The sequence below is a fragment of the Gekko japonicus genome, unplaced genomic scaffold (genome assembly GCF_001447785.1).
Source record: "Gekko japonicus isolate JY-2015 unplaced genomic scaffold, Gekko_japonicus_V1.1 scaffold884, whole genome shotgun sequence".
NCBI classification, from domain to species: domain Eukaryota; kingdom Metazoa; phylum Chordata; class Lepidosauria; order Squamata; family Gekkonidae; genus Gekko; species Gekko japonicus.
Genome location: NW_015172029.1, coordinates 235,032 through 257,442, shown reverse-complemented (window position 1 = coordinate 257,442; position 22,411 = coordinate 235,032). Strand labels below are relative to the sequence as shown.

Sequence of the window (22,411 nt, the reverse complement as noted above, 5' to 3'; positions counted from 1 at the left end):
AACTGAGGAGCGTTGCCGTCTTGGTGGCTTCTCAATCTGGTTTTCGCGCAGATGGAACTCAAACCTGGTGATGTAGGAGTCCCAGTCTTCCAGCTCTGGCTTGAATGCCTTCATGCTTGCTGCCATCCTCCGGGCTGGCTCCAGCGATGGGTTGGCAGGGAGTTGTCTGTCTTCTTCCAGGGCCCCGGACAGTTCAGGTTCGTCTGCCGTGGTTGCGTCGGTTCAGCAAGGCTGCCTACCCACTATGATCCCAGCTTCGTCGCCAAAGTTAAGTATGAGACTTCAGGCAGCTCTTAAACAAGTGATTCAGCTTTATTGGAACATGACAGAAACAACACGAAAAACAAGAGAGCAGAAAGTTCTCTTTTAAACTTTCCGAGCTTGGATAACCACGCCCTCTATTGAGTTAAGAACCAATCAACATGCTTGCATAAGGTCCAATAGGCTTTGTTCCCTCTGGAACGTTTCCCAGTCCCTGATTGGTCTATTACGCAGAATAGCCAATCAGAACGTTTCATTTACAATACCTTGGCTCCTATGGAGTTATGACCCAAGCTTCAGTATGTATGTACAATACATAACAGGGAACATCTGGATTTTCCCAGGCCTGTCCACTCAGCAGCCTTCTCCACCCGCTGTGCCACTGGAGAGGGGTTTTTTGAAGTGTTTTTAAAAAATAGATAACTGTCATATTGACATACTGAAGGTCCATGACTTAGTGGTACAGCATCTGCTTGGCAAGCAGAAGGTCCAAGGTTCAATCCCCGGCATTGCCACTTTAAAGGACCAGGCAGTAGGTGATGTGAAAGACCTCCGCCTGATACCCTGGAGAGCAGCTGCCAGTCAGAGTAGACAAGACAGACTTTGACGGACCAGTGATCTCATTCAGTATAATGCAGCTTCATACGTTCATGGGTTCAATATAATGGTATATCAGCGTGTCAATTACTGGTTTAGCAAGGTCCATTAAAAAAAAAAAGGTGTAGTTCCACGAAAAATAAGTGCGGTTCCTGAACATCACCCCAAAGTTGCATAATGCTAGCAGATGTAAAAAGTGATGGGTAACAACGTGAAAAGTAAAGTGAGCTGTCCAGACTCTTGTAGAATGCTAAGCCTCGAACAAGAGCACCCGTTCCTCGCCCTGCAGATCCCACAGTTACCCTCCAGAGAGTAGCAAGATTCAAGTCCAGTAGCACTTTAAAGAGCAGCAAGATTTTGGGGGTATAACCTTTCAAAAGTCAAAGAAAGCTTCTATCCTGGAAATCTTGTTGTTCTCTAAGCTGCTACGGGACTTGAGTCAAGCTGTTCTCCTGCAAACCAACACAGTTGCCCTCTGAAACAGAACTCCAGAGAGTGTTCATCAACGTTTCAAAGAGGAAGGAAATCAGTCACGAACATGAGGATCCTTTTCTGGACAAGTCATGTGATGTTATCAATGTCATGATAATGGTGTTGACACCCAAAAACACCCAATACAACATTCTTAACAGGGACCATAATGGGGCAAAGATACATGAAGCTGGTTTCTGTAAGTAATGTCTGTATTGTTATTATTATGAATTTACTGGCAGATGTCGTTCTGCAATTTGAGATCTAGCCAAGTTCTTGGGAATTGCAGATGTACCTGTGCAGGATTCTTGCCATTCCAAGCAACACTGTCTTCTGGAGCTGAACTGGTGTTATTTGCTCAATGCCCAGGTTTTTCTTGAGACTTCCAGGCATTGCTCCAAGGGCTCCAATGACAACTGGCATGATGGTAACGTTCTTCTCCCAAAGGTGCTCTAACTCTGTTCGTAGGTCTTGGTATTTTGTGCTCTTCTCCTGTTCTTTCTTTTTTGTTCTGCTGTCTCCTGGAATTGCAAGGTCAGTTATTCAAACTTTATTTCTATTTTTTTCTACAATTGTGTTATCAGGGGTGTTACGCTCCAAGTGTTTATGTGTTTGCAATCAGAAGTCCCAAAGAATCTTTGTTTCATCATTCTATGTGATCTTGTCTGGTTTGTGCTCCCGTGAATTTCTGGCTGATCAGTAAGCCCTACTCTTCTTGCAAGGATTCCAGTGCAACCTAGATGTTCTTTATAGTCAGTTTGAGCAATTTTGCTGCAGGCACTGACCACGTGGTTGACTGTTCCATCTTTTGTCTTGCAAAGTTGACATATGCTGTCATCACTGATCTTCTGAATCTTGGCATTTCCACTTTTCATTTTGAGTGCCTGCTCTTGTGCAGTTAGAATGTTTCTTTCTTCAGCTGCCCGTTTTGGAGCCAGTTCCAGGTGTTTCTGTTATCAGCTTTATTCTCTGCGTCTTTCAAATATTGCCATGCAAGTGCTTTTCCTTCTAGTTGTCAAAGTGAGTTTTGATTTCGATCTTTTTGGAATCACCTTTGGTTTCTGTAACCTTAAACAAGTCTGCCTTGTACACTTCAGCTAGATGCTTCCATTTGCTTTGCTCATTGTAGTCATTCAGTGCTCATTTTTCTTCTTCAACTGGTTGCTTAAATTTCAGGAGACCTCTTCCACTTTAATTTTCTTGTTAAGTAAAGATAACCAGCAGCACTTCTAGAGTGTAGTGAGTGATGCATTGCCATTATCTTGCGAGTTTTGCAATCTATTGCTTCTAATTCTGCTTATTTCCAGTCGATAATGCCAGCTGTGCATCTTAGAACTGGGACTGTCCACCTGTTAATTGCCTTTGCCATGTTGCATCCATTTAATTTTGCTCACAATATCTTTTAAACCAGGGGTGTCGAATTCATTTGTTATGAGGGCCGGATCTGACATAAATGAGACCTCGTTGGGCCGGGCCATGTGTGTCATAAAATGTAATGCCCGGTAGCAGAGATATAAACTTTATAAAGGACACAAACACAAAGGGTTGGGTTTTTTTACTTAAAATAAAAACATGCTTAAAACTGGCCCTGCAACGTGATTGGTTCTCTTCATTCTCTTCTTTGTCTCACCCCCTTCCCCCAGAGTGGTTCTCTTCATTCTCTTCTTTGTCTCACCCCCTTCCCCCAGAGTTGTCACTCCCTGCCACCCATTAATTTTCAATTGCCCAACTATTAATCCCTTTATGCCTGTAACGATTTTATGTTTTGTGTGTTTTGTCTTTAAAAGTGGTTTGCATGGCTGTGTGATGATAATGTAGAATGCTGGACAGGCATGTGGTGTGATTGGTGATTGACAGAGAGGGGGAGGGAGGATAAGATATGTCAGTCAAGAGTGTCAGTTGAAGGGTGTCTGTTAGAGTTATGGGAGTTGAAAAAGACAGTTAAACAGGGGGAGTCAACAGAGAGTGCTGTGTGAAAGCAGTTGGTATAAGTTCTGTCTAGTAAAAGAGTTAAGCAGTTTGTTCGTTTTAAGGTCTGAGAGAGAGAAATCTTGTGTGTGTTATGAAAAGCATAAAGAAACAGTAACCATATATGGTCTAAGGAAAATATTGGTACAAAGCGACATGCCCAGATCCCTGTCAGTAAGAGGGAAAAGTGTGTGAAACATCAAATAAATCTACTTTTATTTAAGATAACAGTTCTGAACGAACTTCTTCTCAGGAAACACATGGTCCTTCGAAAGCCCAGACCCTGGGTCACAATACCTACCCAGAGAGGAAAAATCTTATAGAAAAGGTGTGGGAAAGCCTAAATTTCCCTGGTGGCAGCCAGAATACCCAAAGAAAAATAAACCATAAGAACTTTTAAAGTAAAACTAGACCTCCCCAGATAAGAGGTTGTCACAATGCCCCATCCAGAGTTTAAATTTTTTTAGTATTTCCTGGGAACCAGGTGACCACATGAGCCTTTTGCCTCAGGTCACATTTTAGGTATTTAAGGAGAGCCCTCCCTGAGCTTGTGTTCTTGCCTCTTGCTTCTTCCCCTTCTAACCCCATCCTATCTTGTTGGTTCCATCCCTGCACAGTTTGGGACCATTCCACATGTGTTGCTAGTCAACTCACAGCCCCTTCCCTATTTTATTCTATTTTTCACTGCATGATCTACTCATCTCATTGGCCAGGTAAAGTATCACCCAACCAACGATATTTCCTGCTCATGCAAACGTCACTATCCTTTCAACTCTGTATTCCTAGCTCTGTAGTGCGTGTGTGAATGCTTGAATATTATTTGTAGGCTTGAGAACATTTAGTAAAGAAATCATTATTTTAGTAACACAGTCTCTGCATCTATTTGTGGGTTCTGGGAATTCTGACTCCCGTATACACAGGTTATGATCCCATATTTTATGCCTATTGCCATTTAATATTCATAACTCCCCAAGCTTATTAATAAAATAAGGCAATTTGGCTAACAATGTTTGATGTTGTCAGCTTCCAGAATGCCAAGATATCTGTGGTTTTCTTCCAAGCCCAGTGTTTTGATGTTGTCATTGTCTGGCATCTTGATTTCTTCTTGTTCAACAATCTTTCCTCTATTCAGTTCTCATGCTGCACACTTGTCAAGGCCAAATTCCATTGTTATCTCTTTGCTGGATATTCAGACGGTATTTAGTAAAGAGTCAATCTCTGATGACAACTTTCCAGACATTTTCAAGTCATCCATATATAGTAAATGTGAAGTCTTTGGGCCTGCCTTTGGAAGCTGGTTTCCTAGGCCTGTGCTGTTGAGAATGATTGTTAGTAGTATTAGGGCAAAGAGCAGCGCTGATCGTGAGTCTCCTTGGAAAATTCCTCATTTGATATTAACTGTTCCAGTTTCCTCTCCATTCACTATCAACCTGATGTTCCATTTACTCATGGCAGTTTTGAAAAACGTTATTACAGTTTTGCTGATGCCTGTCATTTCTAGTGTTTTCAGGACCCATGTATGAGCGAGTGAATCAAATGTCATCTTGTAATCAATCCAAGCAATATTCAGGTTGGTTTCCCACCTTTTACAATTTTGTAAGACCAAAAAGTCCTCAGGATTTTCAGAAAATTCCTTTTTACTCATGAGGTAAAATTGAATTGAGCTGTAGATATTCTTGAATGGAATCAGCTACAATTCCTGTCAGTAGTTTAAAAGTTGTTGGGAAGCAGGTAATGGGGTGGAAGTTGCTCAGCGCTACTCCCTTCTCATTGTTCTTCAGAATGAGAAATGTCCTGCCAGTTGTTATCCAGTCTTCTACTGCTTCAGAAAGGAGCACATCATTAAGCTGTTGCATCAGTTGTGAATAAAGACTTGTCAACTTTTTAAGTCAATAGCCATGGACTTCGTCTCTTTCTAGCGTTATCCAGTTTTTCACTTTCTTCACTTGTTTTTGTAGGATCTTCCATTTGCTTTCCTTTCAGTTTTTTTTCCACACCTGTGAGCTTTTTTATTGCATTCTTTCGAGTCTTCTCAGAGTTTTTTCCAGAAGGCTGCTGTCTTTTCTTTGTCTGGTTTTACTTTTACTTCTGCATCTCCCTCTAGTGATTTGTAGAACTGTCTTTGGTTAGTCTGGAATTGGAAGTTTTGTCTGTGTTGCTAGATCCTACTATTATACCTCTTGATCTTGGATGTTGCAACAATTCTTTGATTTCTTCTGCAACTTGGGCTATTGTTTTTATACCTAACTGATATTTCTTTCTGAGGTTCTTTCATTCTTGAGTTTCCTTTCTTTTAATTCTTTTAGGGTGCTTAAGTGTGAATGGTATTTGTTGATTTTTCCCCGCCAATCTCATTTGCCAGTTTGGTTTCACCTTAAAATCCTTAACTGCCTTTTTCTTAATGTCCATTCTCAGCTCCCTTGTTACTACAACTGCTGCACTATACATCAACTGTTTGGTTACTCTTATGTTTGCTGTAGGAACTGTTTCATCTGGTGCATTGATATTGTCAATGATATTGATAGTTTCTATGACGGTGATGATGCTATTGTTCTTAGTTGTTTTTATATCACTCTGAATACCGCTTTGTTGTTCACAATGTGCAGTTCCAATATATCACTTTCCTTCATGAGTTCCGTCTGTTTCCCAGGGCTAAGGATTTTCTAAGTACCATGGAATGAGACTCTAAACAACAATACATGTGTCTACACAAGCACACACAAGGAAAATGCATAGGTCTCACAATCACACACTAGTGTTGTGGTGGAAAGTGCCGATAAGTCACAGCCGACATTCAGAGGTGGTTTGCTATTGCTTGGGTCCATATCATGACCCTGGTATTCCTTGGAGGTCTCCCATCCATTTATTAGCCAGGGCCAAACCTGCTTACCTTCCAAGATCTGACAAGATGGGGCTAGCCTGGGCCGTCTAGGTCAGGGCACATACTAATGTACTGTTCCAAATTGTTGAAAGAAAGAAGCTTCTGTGAGCCTTGAAAGAGCTTGCCACTATGGATTCTCTACACTGCACCCAAGCACTCCAAGTGTATATGTGGGGTTCATCAGTAGTCACGCTGCATTTTTATGCTTGAAAGATTTTCAATTTATAATACAGTACATCAAAACGAATGTGAATTCTACAACCGCTAAGTATTTGGTATCCCATTCTAGACAATATAGAGTTAAACAAATTTGATTGGGGAAACATGACGGAAGCTAAATACAAATTGATGTTTTATTGTGAATAATATAACCAATTTAGCTTTCCCTATTTTGCCTATAACTTAATGCTCTTAGTGTACAGTATTAAAACATGCTTGGATTTATATGCATTACTAAACCTTATTGGACATATACAAACTCTACCTGTAATGATATGTTTATTAAGTCTATCTTCAACCCTAATGTCATGTCAAACTGTTTATATTGTTGTATTATTAAAATCAATAAAATTTCTTTAAAAAAAAAATCAGTAGTCACGCTGACACACGAAAGTCTGATAGCCACTGCCTCGTAGAGACAGATGCAATATGTCAGAAAACACAGGAAATGTCTGCAAAGTACGTGGCATTTCAAATTGTGACAGGATTAAAGCTTAAAAGGGGTGGGGGACAACAATGTGGCTCAAATTAGTGGGGGGGGGCCCTACATTTGTGCATGCAAAAGGCAAAATGTGATTTGCCGGGAAAGAGGCGGGAGGGTGTTTTTTAAGAGAGCCGCGAGAAGGCTTCATCAAACAATAGCATCTCCTGTTTCGCGTCAAGCTTCCGTGACGCGAAAACAAGAGCGGGCAACAAGTCAGCAAAGAGGCTGTCTGGGGGGGGGGACCCTTTTGGCTGGAGGAGAGGCAGAAGGGAATGAGACAGACGGTTGTACTGTGCTGGTGGATCACCCTGGAGCAAAAACCGTCTGGCAGAGTTCAGAAGGGGGGGGGCGAGGTGCATGCAACGAATTCCCTTGTGGCAGTGGAGACGTGTGGGCCTCTCTGGCTGTCTGGGAGGACTTCAGCCAAAAATGGGTTCCAGAGGGTTCTTAAAAGGTCATTTTGATGTTAAAAGGGGGGGGGCATTTTATTATATGTGATATGATCGCAGTGGTGAAAGAGTGGGTATTTTCTGTCATGGATGCGGACGTTTCCCATTCGAGCTCTGAACGAATCCAGACTTGCTCGGTTGTGGCATTGCGTGTTCTCAAGTCTCTTGCACGAGTCTCAATTTCTGCCACACAACTCTCAGCATGTTGCCGCATTGTAGGACCGATCAGGGTCCCATCACACCAGAGGCCCCCAACCTTTTTTTAAGCTTGCAGTAGGGTTGCCAAGTGCTTACCTTTGTTTAGCGAGGGAGTTTGGGTCCCCGGCTGGGACAGCGCACCGCGATGACGTAGCTCAGAAGTGACGTCATCACGCTGGGCACGTCGCTGGGTGACGCTCTGGCAATCAGCCTGAAAACTCTATGGTACCATAGAGTTTTCAGGCCGATTGCCAGTGCGTCGCCCGGCGACCTGCCCAGCATGATGGCGTCACTTCCGGGATACATCATTATGCCGGGCATGTCAGCCCGATCTGGCCACTTCGGGGGTGGGGTTCCTCCTGCCAACCGGATCTGGACCGGCGGATTGGGAGCCCTTAGAGCGGGGGAATCCCCCCCCCGGGGGGACTTGGCAGCCTTAGTTTGCAAGCACATTTGGAATTTTGACACGGCACGGTGGACACAGCAAGAAAATGGCTGCCTCAAAATGGCTGCTGCGAAAGGTACAGCCAGCCAATTCTTACAAACCCAGGGAAATGCTGATTGCCACTTTTGGGTCAGGAAGCAATTTTTCTCCAGGCCAGTTTGGCTGGAGATCCTGGAGGCTTTTTGTCATCTTCTGGACGTGGAACAGCAGTCACTGGGGTGTGTGTGTGTGGGAGGGTATTTGTGAATTTCCTGCATTGTGAAGGTGGTTGGACTAGATTACCCTGGAGATCCCTTCCAACTCTGTGATTCTGTGATTCTATGAAAATGATGGCTACAGCTTAACTTCAGTCACACAGTGCAAATCCTTGGGCTGTGGTGACAGCTGCTGCCAAAGCAACATTTTTTTAAAAAAATCTGCACAGCAAATCAAATCTCCAATAGCCAATCAGAAGCCTTGCTGGGCGAAAGCCCTACCTGGCCCCGCCCACTTCCTAAAACCACTTGGTGGGCACCAGAAAAGGTGTTGGAGGCATTAATGCGCCCATGGGCACCATGTTGGCGACCCTCGCACGACACCATCGGCACACGTATCCTGTACCTTTGCAAGGGTGGCAGGTCACAAGGCCCAAGATCCTGAGAAGGCTGATTTTGTTGTCCGGGTGCGAGGAGTTGGACCAGGCCATGTCCGTGTTGCCGTTGGCACAGCACTCCTCCCAGGTGACGCCGGTCTGGAGGATCATGGTGCACTTTGCTTCTCGTCCCTGCTGCAGCCAGCAGATCCCTCCTGCTGGGAGGAAGGTATGAGAAGAGCCATCAGCTACACAAATACACAGGTAACACATAAGAGCAGTGAACGGTAGACTAGGTTAGTGGTTCCCAACCTCTCTAAGCCTGCGGGCACCTTGGGAATTCTGGCAGAGTGTGCTGGGCACAGCTACGAAATGGCTGCCGCGGGAGGTGGGGCCAACCACAAAATGGCTGCCACCGCTTACCTTCAGCCACACAGTGAAGATTAGGGTTGCCCATCCCCAGTTGGGGGCAGGGGATTGCCTGGTTTGGAGGCCCTCCCCCCACTTCAGGGTTATCAGAAAGCAGGGTGGGGAATGTCCAGTGGGTGCTCCATTATAACCTATGGAGACTGGCCCCTATAGAGTATAATAGAGAATCGATCTGTGGGAATCTGGGGCTCTGGGGGGGCTGTTTTTTGAAGTAGATGCACCAAATTTTCAGCATAGCATCTGGTGCCCCTCCTCAAAAAACCCCTCACGTTTCAAAAATATTGGCAAGGGGGTCCATTTCTATGAGCCCCAAAAGAAGGTGCCCCCATTGTCCATTATTTCCAATGGAGGGAAGGCATTTAAAAGGAACACGGTCCTTTTAAATGTGGCGGCCAGAACTCCCTTTGGAGTTCAGCCGTGCTTCTTCCCTCCCCTCTCCCAGAGGGATGTCACTCCCTTGCTTCTGGCTCCTCCCCCAAAGTCTCCTGGCTCCACCCCCAAAGTCCCCAGATCTTTCCTTCCCCCCCGTTTATTTATAGTTTTCATTATATATATCACATCATCGTTTTACATTTCTTATCCTTGTGAGTCTTATCTAGTTAAATTATCTATCCATATATAAAACATTTTCCATCGGTTTTCAAAAATCTCCTTATTTTTGCCTTGTATTCTTAAACTTAATCTGTCCATTTCAGCTACTGATAACATTTTATCAATTACATCTTTTTCCGAAGGTACTTTCTCTTCTTTCCATGTTTTAGCTAGTAATATTCTTGCTGCCGTGAAGAAGTATATAATTACATATTTATCCGCGTTGTTATACATTTCTGGAATCATATTTAATAAAGCTATCTCTGGCTTAAATGGTATTTGTATTCCTATTATTTCCTTTAACATTCGATAAACTTTTTCCCAGTATCTTTGTACTTTCTCACATCTCCACCACATATGTATGAATGTACCAACATTTTTTTACACTTCCAACAATTCCTATTATCTTTTGTATAACATTTCGCTACCTTCTCTGGTGTCCAGTGCCACCTGTAGAACATTTTATAAATATTCTCTTTATAAGGTATTGCGCGCATTGTCCCCAGATCTTTCCTGAGTCGGACCTGGAAACCCTAGTGAAGATCCGTGTGCCGTGGTGGTCTTGTGAGCAAAAATTCTACCTTGTGAGCTACTGACATTCAAGTTGTGAGCAAGCTATTTGGCTACTGCATCAATTAATTTGGAGCCATCCTGAAGTCTGGAGCCATCCTTCCTGAGCAAAGACAAAAATGTGCGAGCCAGAGGCTAAAAAACTGAGCTAGCTCACACTAACTCGGCTTAGAGGGAACACTGGTGGCAGCTGCCACCAAAGCTACACCTTTGAAAATGTGCACAGCCAGTCTAGTTTCCAATGGCCAATCAGAAGTCTTGCTGAACAAAAAACCCATCTGGCCTACCCACTTGCTAAAAACACTTGGGGGCGCCTGGAAAGGTGTTGGCGGACGTCACAGGGCCTATGGGCATGGGCACCATGCTGGGGTCGCCCCTGGATTAGGTCTTTAAAAATGGTCCATGAAGAAGAGGAGCCAGCTGTGGGGGAGGGTGTTGTGTGGCTAAAACAGAGAGAATGGTCATCGCTGCCCTGGGCTCTGAGGATGAAGAGGAGGATAGGAATGTCCCAGAAGGAGAACCCAAATGGTTTCTCCGAATTCTTCGGAGGGAGCCGTTAAGGAGGATGGAACTGATCCTATCGCTGCTCCTGAATCTAGGGGACCTTCCGCGAGTGGCTGGAAACAAAGGTCATAGCCCAAGTCAGGCCACACCCGTCCGTGCGAGTCTCACTTTGAAAACGGGACTGCTGACGTTCGAACTGGCCCGTGAGTGGCCTCCGAAAACCCCAGAAGTATAAGGCTAGGGAACCAATGAACATAACAAGGGCCTGAGGGGAGGGTCCAGGACAAGCCACACCCATTTCCGCCCAGGGTGAGTGTGCCCCAGCCATAAGGGTTCCCAACCTCCAGGTGGGGCCTGGGGATCGCCCAGAATCACAACTGACATCCAGACTACAGAGATCTCTTACCCTGGAGGAAACAGCTGCTTTGGAAAGTGGACTCTATGCCATTATACCCTTCTGGGGGTCTTTCCCAAACCCCACCCTTCCCAAGCTCCACCCCCCAAATCTCCGGGGATTTCCCGACCTAGAGGTGGCGAGAATTCCAACCATGATCCCTGAGGCTAATTTCCGGAGCAAGGAAGCTGAACACACGAAACACAGACATCAGGCAGCAGTAGTTTTGCCAACCTCCAGGTGTTGGCCGGAGAGATCCCGCTATTACAACTGATCTCCAAGCTACAGGGATCTGTTCCCCCTGGAGAAAATGGCCGCTTTGGAAGGTGGGCTTTATGGCCTTACACCCCATCGAAGCCCCCCCCAGGTGTAGACTTTCCCATTTCCTGGGGGGGGGGGCTGGGGCTGGGCCAGAGGCATTGCTGTGCTAGGAGCAAGGGTGGCTCCCGGGGGAGGCTGAGCACCTTCCTGAAAATTTTGGCGGGGGCTGAAGCCCCGCCACCCCCACGAAGATTACGCCTATCCATCTCCAACTCCAAAATCTCCAGGTATTCCCAACCTGGGACTGGCAACCAATACCCCCTCTAAGCTGTGGAGTCCTGAGAGCAAAAATTCCACTTTGTGAGCTACCGGCATTAAAGTTGTGAGCAGGTGATTTGGCTACTGCATACATTAGTTTGCTCTGGAGCAGTGCTCCCTCTAAGCTGCGGAGTCTCGTGGGCAGAAATTCTACTTTGTGAGCTCCTGGCCTTAAAGTTGTGAGTGAGCCATTTGGCTACTACATGAACTAGTTTGCTCTGGAGCCCTCCTTCCCGAGCGAAGACAAAAATGGGTGAGCCGGAGGCTAAAAAACTGAGCTGGCTCACACTGACTCAGCTTAGAGGGAACACTGGCTTGTGAGCAGGTGATTTGGCTACTGCATAAATTAGTTTGCTCTGGAGCAGTGCTCCCTCTAAGCTGTGGAGTCTTGTGGGCAGAAATTCTACTTTGTGAGCTCCTGGCCTTCAAGTTGTGAGCGAGCGATTTGGCTGCTGCATAAACTAGTTTGCTCTGGAGCCCTCCTTCCTGAGCGAAGGCAAAAATGGGTGAGCTAAAAAACGGTGAGCTGGCTCACACTAACTGCACCCAGGCCTTTCTCTGCAACCCTTCCCTCTGGAAACGGGAGGCAGGTCGCCCCTTTGTAGGGTCTCCTGGACTTCCTTGGTGGTCTCCCATCCACATACTGACCAGGGCTGACCCTGCTTAGTTTCCAAGATCTAACAAGATCAGGCCAGCCTCGGCCATTGCCGAAGCAGTTCAGTAGGCCTAGAAGGGGGTGACTTGACTTATGGCCAACACTCCCTCTAAGCTGTGGAGTCTTGTGAGCAAAAGTTCTACTTTGTGAGCGACTGGCATTCAAGTTGTGAGCAAGAGCGATTTGGCTGCTGCATCGATTAGTCTGCTTTGGAGCCCTCCTTCCTGAGCTGAGACAAAAATGTGTGAGCCGGAGGCTAAAAAAACTGTGGGCTAGCTCACGCCAACTCAGCTTAGAAGGAACACTGCTCTGGAGCCCTCCTTTAGCTGGAGGTTAAAAAACTGTGAGCTGGCTCACACTAACTCAGCTTGGAGTGAACCCTGCTGGCAACCCAAGGCCGTAGGCTTTTATGAGGCCAAGATTTGATCGTTCTGGAGGGCTGATATCATGTAGCCCTGGTCCCTTCTGTGCCTCCCACCGCCCGCGAGGTTCCTGGTTCAAGCCCTGCCAGGATCTCCTATCCTAGAGTCTAGAACTGAAGTCTTTTAAAAATAATTATAAAGAGGCTTCTGGGTTTCAACAATGTTCAGATTCAGGCCCATCTATCTACACCTCGACAGAGAGGCCTTGTTTGGTGCCAGAATGAAGATAACCGGGAAGAGACAAACCGCATAAGGAGCGGGACTGTGTATGTGTGTTGGGGAGGGGGCAGAATGGGGTGGGGGAGTCCGTGTGAGGTCTGGCTGGGGCTTTTGATCCGTTTCTTTCCCCCTCCCATACGGAACGGCACGACTCCCCCCCCCCGCCCCCCAAGGGCTCTCCAAGGCAGTCGCCTGGCCAAGCAGCCCGCCAGCTGGCACCCAAATCAAAAGGCTGTTTGTTCCTTAATCTCGTGAATTAATCGCTCATTTCTCGTGAGTGATTCTTCAGCAATTTCCGTCTCGGCAAGCCAGACACTCCTTAGTTTTTTAACTTTCCCAAGGGGTCTGGGTGGTGGGGGGGGGGGGGGGGGGAGACCGGGACACACAGAGAAGTGGATTTCCCTCTCAGCAGAGGAAGGAGGCTCTGTTGTGACCCTCAGGTCGTGACCCCTTCCGCCAACACAGTGCCCCTTCTGTCAACGCAAAGTGAGGCAGGTCTGGGATCTTGTGACACGCCACACCACAGGGCAAGCTGCCCGCTGTGGCTGGAGTATCCGCTCACCCTGTCGTCTGCTGACATTTCTTTTCAACGCCATGGGAAGCTTCCAATGTCCAACAAATTTCTGGTATGCGCCGGGCATCAAGGGGGGGGGTATTCATCAAACCCCCGCAGAAGCTATGAGCTGCGTTTAGCATTTGTGATTCACAAATTCTGGAGCAGGAGTTGGCAACCTTTGAGAGACAGACTGCATCAAAGCAAAGGTCGACATGCAGCCATGAAGATAGTTTCTGAAGGTAGCCATGTTAATCTGTGGTACACTGAGTGTCTTTTCAACAACTTGATTCGAGTCCAGGACCAGCAAGATTTTGGGGGTTATGAACTTTCCAGAGTCAAAGCTCTTGACAGTTCATTACCCCCCAACAATACTCCCTCTAAGCTGTGGAGTCTTATGAGCTAAACTTCTACTTGGTGAGCTACTGGCATTAAAGTTGTGAGGGAGTGATTTGGCTTAGTTTGCTCTGGAGCCATCCTTCCTGAGGTAAGACAAAAATGTGCGAGCCAGAGGCTAAAAAAACCGTGAGCTCAGCTTAGAGGGAACACTAGCTCAGCTTAGAGGGAACACTAGCTCAGCTTAGAGGGAACACTGCCGCCCCAAATCTTGTTGGTTTCTAAGGGGCTCCTGCACGATCACCTCATTGGTCTATTGCAGATATCTGACGGAGGGAGCTTTGACACTCAGAAGGCCGTACCCCCAAAATCTTGTTGGTCCTGGGCTCGAATCTAGTTGTTGAACAGACACTCAGTATAAGAGAGCTCGTTTGCGTATAGGAATAGATACTATTGGATATTAATGATAACTGACATGCGAATTCCTCATTCATAGAAGAGAAGAAGAGAAGAGATTGGATTTATACCCTGCCCTTCACTACCCAAAGGGAGTCTCAGAGCGGCTTACAAACTCCTTTCCCTTCCCCTCCCCACAAAAGACACCCTGGGAGGTAGGCGGGCCTGAGAGAGCTCTGAGAGAAGCTGCTCTTTTTCAAGAAGAAGAAGAAGAAGAAGAGATTGGATTTATACCCCGCCCTTCACTACCCAAAAGAGTCTCAGAGCGGCTTACACACTCCTTTCCCTCCCCCTCCCCACAACAGACACCCTGTGAGGTAGAAGAAGAAGAAGAAGAAGAAGAAGAAGAAGAAGAAGAAGAAGAAGAAGAAGAAGAAGAAGAAGAAGAAGAAGAAGAAGAAGAAGAAGAAGAAGAAGAGATTGGATTTATACCCCCACCCTTCACCACCCAAAGGAGTCTCAGAGTGGCTTACAAACTCCTTTCCCTTCCCCTCCCCACAACAGACACTCTGTGAGGCAGGTGGGGCTGAGAGAGCTCTGACAGAAACTGCTCTTTTTCAAGAAGAAGAAGAGATTGGATTTATACCCCGCCCTTCACTCGGAGTCTCCGAGCGGCTCACAAACTCCTTTCCCTTCCCCTCCCCACAACAGACACTGCGGGCTGAGAGAGCTCTTTCAAGAACTGCCCTTTCAAGGACAGCTCTGACAGAACTATGGCTTGACCCAGGTCATCCAGCAGGTGCAAATGGAGAAGTGGGGAACGAAACCCTGGCGCACTTAACCCACTACACCAAACTGGCTCTCATAATTGACATGAGTGATGACATCTATCAAGTTTCCACAGCTCAAACTCTGGTTGGTGGGGATCTTTTATTAGGACATGGCGTACATGAGGTCTCTCTCTAACTAATAAATATACACAGCAGGTAAAGATTTCATTTTCTTTTTTTGAAGAGTCTCATTGGGTTCCATACAGAGCCACATTTGACTCTAGAAGAAGAAAAGATTAGATTTATACCCCACCCTTTGCTACCCGAAGGAGTCTCAGAGTGGCTTACAATCTCCTTTCCCTTCCCCTCCCCACAACAGACACCCTGTGAGGTAGATGGGGCTGAGAGAGTATTTTCAAGGACCGTTCGGGAGAGAACAGCTTTGAGAGAACTTGTGGCTGACCCAAGGTCATGCCAGCAGCTGCATGTGGTGGAGTGGGGAATCAAACCTGGTTCTCCCAGATTAGAGTCTACGCTCCTAACCACTACACCAAACTGGCTCTCTCTAGAGCCATGGGTTGCAGTCTCCAGCTCTGAAAGCTGTTCCACAGCTTGCCAGGGTGTACTGCCCCTGCACATGGAGGTTCCATGTAACTGACATAGCTATTGGACCCCTGTGACTGTGGACATCTTTGTGGCAGTGAATCCCACAAGCTCCTCATGCATCGCATGAAGAAGTTGTTCCTTTTGTCGCTCCTGAACCTGGGAGTGAAACAATGTTGGTTTACTTTGTGAGATTTCAGTTTTAGGGAAGACAAAAGAAAAGGTTTTCAATGACGGCTAAAAGGAAAAGCCACCTCATTAATTTAATTTATACCCTCAGTGGGGATCCAAGGCAGCTGACCTCATTCTCCTCTCCTCCATTTCATGCTCACAACAACCCTGCGAGGTAGGTTAGGCCGAGAATCCACCCAATGAGCTTCCACGGCAGAGCAGGTTATCGCACCTGGCTCTTCCGGATCGTACCCCACTATACCACCCTGACTGAGTCTTGAATTCTCACTTCACTATCTCAACAACAACAAAAAATATATTTATGCCAAGCAAGGGTAGCCCACTAAATTTGGCTGACGGAGGAATTTTGAGTAAAAATGCTCAGTTCTTGGGCAATTTCACAGAGCTTCAGAGGATTCTTGGTACCTGTGGTTTGAGGGTTTGGTTGCATCCAAGCCCCTAAAAATGCCACCAGTTGGAGGAGTGGAAAAATAAAATATGGGAGCATTTCATCATGGACAAAATAACTGACATATCGAGCACTGTTCAATCAGAAACTGGCACAACACACTCCAGATTCCTGTGTACCTGGTTCCCCTATTTACAATTCATGACGGAAAACGATCTCCTACCACAAAATCCGAGTTTTGCATCCTGGCTTCATTTCTGAATCGTCAACATTTATGCTACCTCGACCATACAACATTTTAATTGGCTTAAATATGTACCAGTGGATAAATTCAGGAAACTCTCAAGTGATGTGCTTCTATAAAAATCCCCTCTCATAGACTTTGCTGACACACAATTCAGATAGCCATTATAAATGTGCTCTCAATTTCTTGTTTTGAGGGCTATGTAACCCCATCTGTCTTTTTACGCTGATACAAAGTTGCATTATTTGTTGTTTGGCTGTTACGAATTCTGTATGTTTGCATTCAAACCTAAATCAAAATAAAAAAAATATTGGGGGGGAAATTCCACCAGTTAAAAAGAGCAAATGATGAATCCACAAGGACGCCTTCCTCTGTCTGACGGCCCTTCTTCAAACTCTTCCTCCACCCCACCCCCCTTCCAGATCTTCTACACCTCCCAAACACTGACGCGGAGGGGGAACACCTGGCCCTAAGGCTTCCCAAGATGGCAGCCCTCCAAGAGAGCAAATGTACTCCCTCCTCCTCAGGCTGAAAGCGTTGCGCAGAAATGCATCTGGAGACCAGGTCTGGCTCACTTGCCACTTCCCTTCAAAGGGAAAGATTTGTGCAACAACGAGACTGCAGAACGATTAAGCTCCAACTTCAAAGAGGAGCCTCTCCTTTGAAGGGCATGCCCAGCCCGGCTTGGGAGACAAAAGGTGGGAAGACGGGATTCTGCCGCAAGGTTTTGGATAGCACGGCCGACTGCGGTTTAGGCGATTTGGCAGATGGAGCCTGGAGAGGGTGGGATTTGGAGAGGGTATAATGTCATAGGGTGCGTTCAGACGCGCCATTTGATCTGGTGTCGTCACGCTTCAGCAACGGATTTTATATGCACGATCACACAGTCAACATCTGCCTCCCATTCCCAGCCGTTGGTTTCCGGCTCAAAACTGTTTTAACCCGGAGTATTTTGTTACCAGGTCCCAAAGTGGTGTTTTCTCAGCTTTCCCATTTAAAGCCGCATTTCCCCCCTGTGTGATCGCTCCTCTGGTGTCAAGCCACATCTGGTTTAAACCCCTTCCCCACTCAAAAGCTGCCCAAGGCTTCCGTTTTTCGCCTGCCATTTTTTAAATGCGTTATCGATGTGCGCATAGGCGGAGCTCCGCTACCGTGTTTAGAAAATCGACATTTAAATGGTCACTTGTTTTAGAGTTTAGATGAGTTCGGGATCTCACGGAGGTCATTTTCGGATGAAACTTTTAAAGGGAAGTCTTTTGTTGGAGGGGTTGGATTGATTTGCCCTGGTGGTTCTGTGCATTCGCCATGATAGTCCCCCCCCCATTCTACGGAGGGGCACCTATGTGCATGCGCAAACTGAGGAGAAAAAAAACCCCCGCCGACGCACGCTCCCGTGCTGCGGTAGTGTAGACGCCGGGGAGCGATGTGACTGAACGTGTAAGTAGCGATCTGAACTGCATTCTCCAAACTGCAGATAACTATTCCTTCTGTGGACAACACCGAGATAATAACTGACCATTTCCACTCTTAATAGCCTTCAAACTGGGTTGCCAACAGCCTGGAGGGGAAGGTGTCCTGTCCCTTTAGTAGAGGCATGGCAGTGTCAGTGATGTTATTTACCCGGTGATGTTATTATCCTCCATGCCGCCCGTTGTGTCCCTGCACGAGTAACCAATTGCCCAGAGCAGTGATTGATGCAGAGCTGCAACTGGTAGCCTCTTCTGAGGTTGGGTCATTCCGCACAATGCCAGGGCAGCCTGGGAGCAGGCAGACGGCGAGTTCAGTGAGGAGACCCTGGCCCTGCGCCAAGATTTAAGAGGCTGCTCAGACTCGAGAAGGCAGGCCAGACAAAACAGCTTTACCGAGACCGTATCCACCCCATCCCCGTTTGGCTGAAATGTGTAAACTGCCTGAAGAGGCACCGCCCACCCTCAGAATCCCTGAGTTTAGACTCCCCAGGCCTGTTAGTAAGGCCTGGCCTAGCCGAGCCTGATCCTGCTAGATTTTGGAAGCTTTAGTAGGGTCGGCCCTGGTTAGTACTTGGATGGGAGACCAGCAAGGAAGTCCACGGTTGCTCTGCAGAGGCAGGCAATGGCAAAATCACCCCTGAATGTCACTTGCCTTGAAATCCCTACAGCAGGGGTGGCCAAACTGCGGCTCGGGAACCACATGTGGCTCTTTCACACATTTTGTGTGGCTCCCGGCAGGGCAGCTGGGGAAGCAGAGGCATGCTTTTCCTCCCTCCCTTCCCCCTCCTTCGCATCTATTCGCTTTCTTGTTTCTCTCTCTCTCTCTTTCTTTCCACCTCTTTCGTTCTTTCCTTCCACCTCTCTCCTTTTCTCTCTCTCTCAGACAAATATCATCAGCCAACAAATATCATTGGACGCATAAATACCATCATCAATATCGGTTTCTTCCCCCTTCTGTTTTTTATTTTTAGCAGTCTCGTTTCATGGTAATGAAAAGCAAACCTGCCTATTTTTAAATAAGAACGTGTGTGTAATATTCATGTCTTGCAGCTCTCAGACATCTGATGTTTATTTGATGTGGCTCTTACATTGAGCAAGTCTAGCCGCTCCCGCCCTACAGGATCACCGTAGGTTGCGACTTGATGGCAGTTTCCACCACTAGCTCATCAGATCTCGGAAGCTAAGCAGGCTCAGTCCTGGCTACTAATTGGACGAGAGGCCACCCAAGAAGTCTATGCAGAGGAAGGCAATGGGGGAAAAAACCAACTGGAGAGGAGACAACTGAGAGGTGATATGATCACCATCTTCAAGTACTTGAAGGGCTGCCATCTAGAGGGTGGTGCGGAGTTGTTTTCTGCTGCCCCAGAAGGTCAGACTGGAACCAACAGGTTGAAATTAAATCAGAAGAGTTTTCGGCTAAACATCAGGAAGAACTTCCTGACCCAGCAGTTCCTCCTCAGTGGAACAGGCTTCCCCGGGAGGTGGTGGGCTCTCCTTCTTTGGGGGTTATCAGACATAGACTAGATGGCCCTCTGACAGCAGTGCTGATTCTGTGGACTGAGGCAGATCACGAGAGGGAGGGCAGGGAGGGTTGCCTCAGGGCATAGTTCTCGTGGCCCTTCCTTACACGCTGATCGCCACTTTGGGGTCAGGAAGCTATTTTTCTCCAGGCCAGTTTGGCAGGAGATCCTGGAGGTTTTTTGTCACCTTCTGGGCAAGGGACAGGGGGTCACTGGGGGTGGGGAGGTATTTGTGAATTCCCTGCACTGCACAGGGGGTTGGACTAGATGACCCTGTAGGTCCCTTCCAACTCCATGATTCTATGAGGGGAGCCACCCTCTGCCTTGTCATGTGCCTCAGCCACATCGGTGTCCAGTATGGTGCGTTCTGGAGTCATGCAGGAGGTTCCTCCAGCCACCATGCCCCCCTTCCCCCCCCCCCCAACATTCCATCAGCTTTGTTGACAGGAAGGGGGCATACTCTGGACGCTATGGGCTGGATCCAGACTAAACTGGCCATTGCCACCGATATTTCCTTCCAACTGCAGACGCTCCCCCCCCCCAAATGTCGTTCCTTGATGTCTCCCATCCCATCTTTTTGTGGAGATTTTGTGGAGATTTCAGGGGTGAGGTGGGAGGGGGAGGCAGGGAAATCCTATTCTGTCTGAAACCAAGACCTCACTGACACATCAACACTACAATATCCCCCCCCCATGTTGCCAAACTGCCATTATGTGGTGATGCGAGGAGACCCTCTGGGTTAGGGAATACCTTCCAAATCTTTCTTGTAAACCAATATTGTCAGACTCTCCCTAATGGCAGACAGTCTACAGTCTAATCTTTTACCCCTCTCTTATCAGTTAAAAGTTATTTTTAAAGAGCGCTCGATGCCTCAGTCCGTTAGATTTAAATGAACGTACAGATCTGGAGTCTTGCTTTCTTGAGACTGAGGAGAAATTGTGAGAGCATATCAGATTTAAAATGAAAAAAAAAATTACACGAAATAATTCCCTTTTTCGTCTTTTGTCAGTCAGCCGCCGGAAATAAAAGTGCTTCCTCCCCCAAAAGTACGCTCCTAATGGTCTGGGCGACCATCAGACACGAAACGAGGCATTCCAGGAAACACGGTACACTTCCAAAAGAACATTTGTGCGGTTCAAAAATCCAGGTCTGGTGAGCACTGTCAAAAACCCCGTTTCCAAAGATTTCCTCCCACTGCGCATAGATTTTTTTCCCCCCTATGGAAAAGTGTCTCAGAGCCATGGACCTGTGTGCATGCACACTAGGAAAATGTGCGCCCACCACAATCACATAGCACAGCAGTTCTAAACTTTCAAGAAAGAAAGAAAGAAAGAAAGAAAGAAAGAAAGAAAGAAAGAAAGAAAGAAAGAAAGAAAGAAAGAAAGAAAGAAAGAAAGAAAGAAAGAAAGAAAGAAAGAGCTCTGCTTGGGATGCTCTGGGGGTGGGGGGTGGAGTGGGGGGGGCTATTTAAAGCTCCCAAGGATGAACTTACCTTCCAAACTCTCTCCTCCAGCACAGCAGAGCGCACACAACAAAACTAGGATGATTTTCATGCTGTATGTCAGGAGAGACAAGCCAAAGGAAGAACTCAAAAGTACTAACAACTTCGCTATGCTGCGTCGCCTCTGATCTTCACAGATCCCTCGCAGACAGCTTTGTGGGCTGAAAAGGCCTCTTGACAAGAACTCAGTGCCTTTCTCCTGCTCTGGGTGGTCTGATCTTCACGGGTAGGGCTGTTGCAAGTGACTTTCAGAGCCTTCCGTTTCACCCTCTGTCTCTCTCGAGTAATTTTTGGGTCTGCACCAGTCTGAATCCTAACTCGGGGGGTGGGGGGGGAGGCGGTGTCAATGGCAGCGAGTAACATGTCTGGGAAGGGCATGGCGTCTCGCCGGGACCGGCCCGGAGGCAAACATGTGCTTCCAAATTATTCTCTCAGCCTCTCTCTTTTCCCCCCTTCTTCTTATCCCCCTAACCACCACCACCACGCTTTATTTTAAAATGTTCATAACATTCCTCAATACGGGTCGAAGAAAGATCATTGCGACCCAGATGTAAACAATCTGCAGCTAAAAATGGAAATCTCTCACTAATCTTTGGAACGGGTTGATTTTCTATCTGCCCCCAAGATAACTGCAGGTGACAAATTAGGTTTTGACTTCCAGACCATTTGTCTGTTTGGCCCTGCCTCCAACTTGCCCCCAGGTATTTGGGGCAGATATTTTTTTCCTCCTTCAATGCATTTCCAAGCATGCACACACACACACATGCAAAAAACAACAACCCAGCCTGGCCAAAAGGGGGGGGGGGGCTATGTTACAATCTTAAAGGTAAAGGTTCCCTTGCTCGAAAGCCAGTCGAATCCGACTCTAGGGTTGCGGTGCTCATCTCCGTTTCAAAGCCGAAGAGCCAGCGCTGTCCGAAGACGTTTCCGTGGTCATGTGGCCAGCATGACTAAACACCAAGGTGCACGGAACGCTGTTACCTTCCCACCGAAGTGGTCCCTATTTATCTACTTGCAATTTCTTGCTTTCGAACTGCTAGGTTGGCAGGAGCTGGAACTAGAGACAGGAGCTCACCCTGTCTTGCAGCACCCGGGTCTTGAACCGCTGAACTACTGACCTTCCACAGCCTGCAGTTCAGCGTCTTAACCACTTGAGCCAATCTTACACCATAGTTTTCCAGTTAAAATGGTCTAGAGCAGGGGTGTCAAACATGCAGCCCGGGGGCCAGATCAGGCCCCCAGAGGACTTCTATCAGGCCCGCAGTGGAACTGGCTGTCTTCTGCTGCTTCTTCCAGTTCTGCTGCTGCTGCTGCGTCATCGTAGGTTTGCAGCTTACAGATACACACCTAAACAGCATACTCAAGATTGCAACAGCACAGACATTTTGATACAATAATTCAGAGCAAGAGGTGTCAGTTACCAGACACTGTTAAATAAACAAAATATTGCAAGAGTGCTAATGTTTTAAGCATGTTTTTATTTTAAGTTTAAAAAACCCTTTGTGTTTGTGTCCTTTATAAAGTTTATATCT

General features: G+C 46.9%; 1 protein-coding gene across 1 annotated transcript in view; it reads right to left on the bottom strand.

The window, feature by feature from the left end:
* FSTL3 (follistatin-like 3 (secreted glycoprotein)) overlaps nt 1-20,942 on the bottom strand; it is a 33,972-nt gene extending 13,030 nt beyond the window's left edge. Inside the window, exons 1-2 of the mRNA XM_015420595.1 lie at nt 20,871-20,942; nt 8,574-8,762 (exon numbers count right to left, since the gene is read on the bottom strand). Coding sequence (XP_015276081.1) covers nt 8,574-8,762; nt 20,871-20,931 — 250 coding nt within the window. The 5' untranslated portion in view covers nt 20,932-20,942. The remainder of the gene's footprint in view (nt 1-8,573; nt 8,763-20,870) is intronic.
* Nucleotides 20,943-22,411: the final 1,469 nt, after the last annotated feature.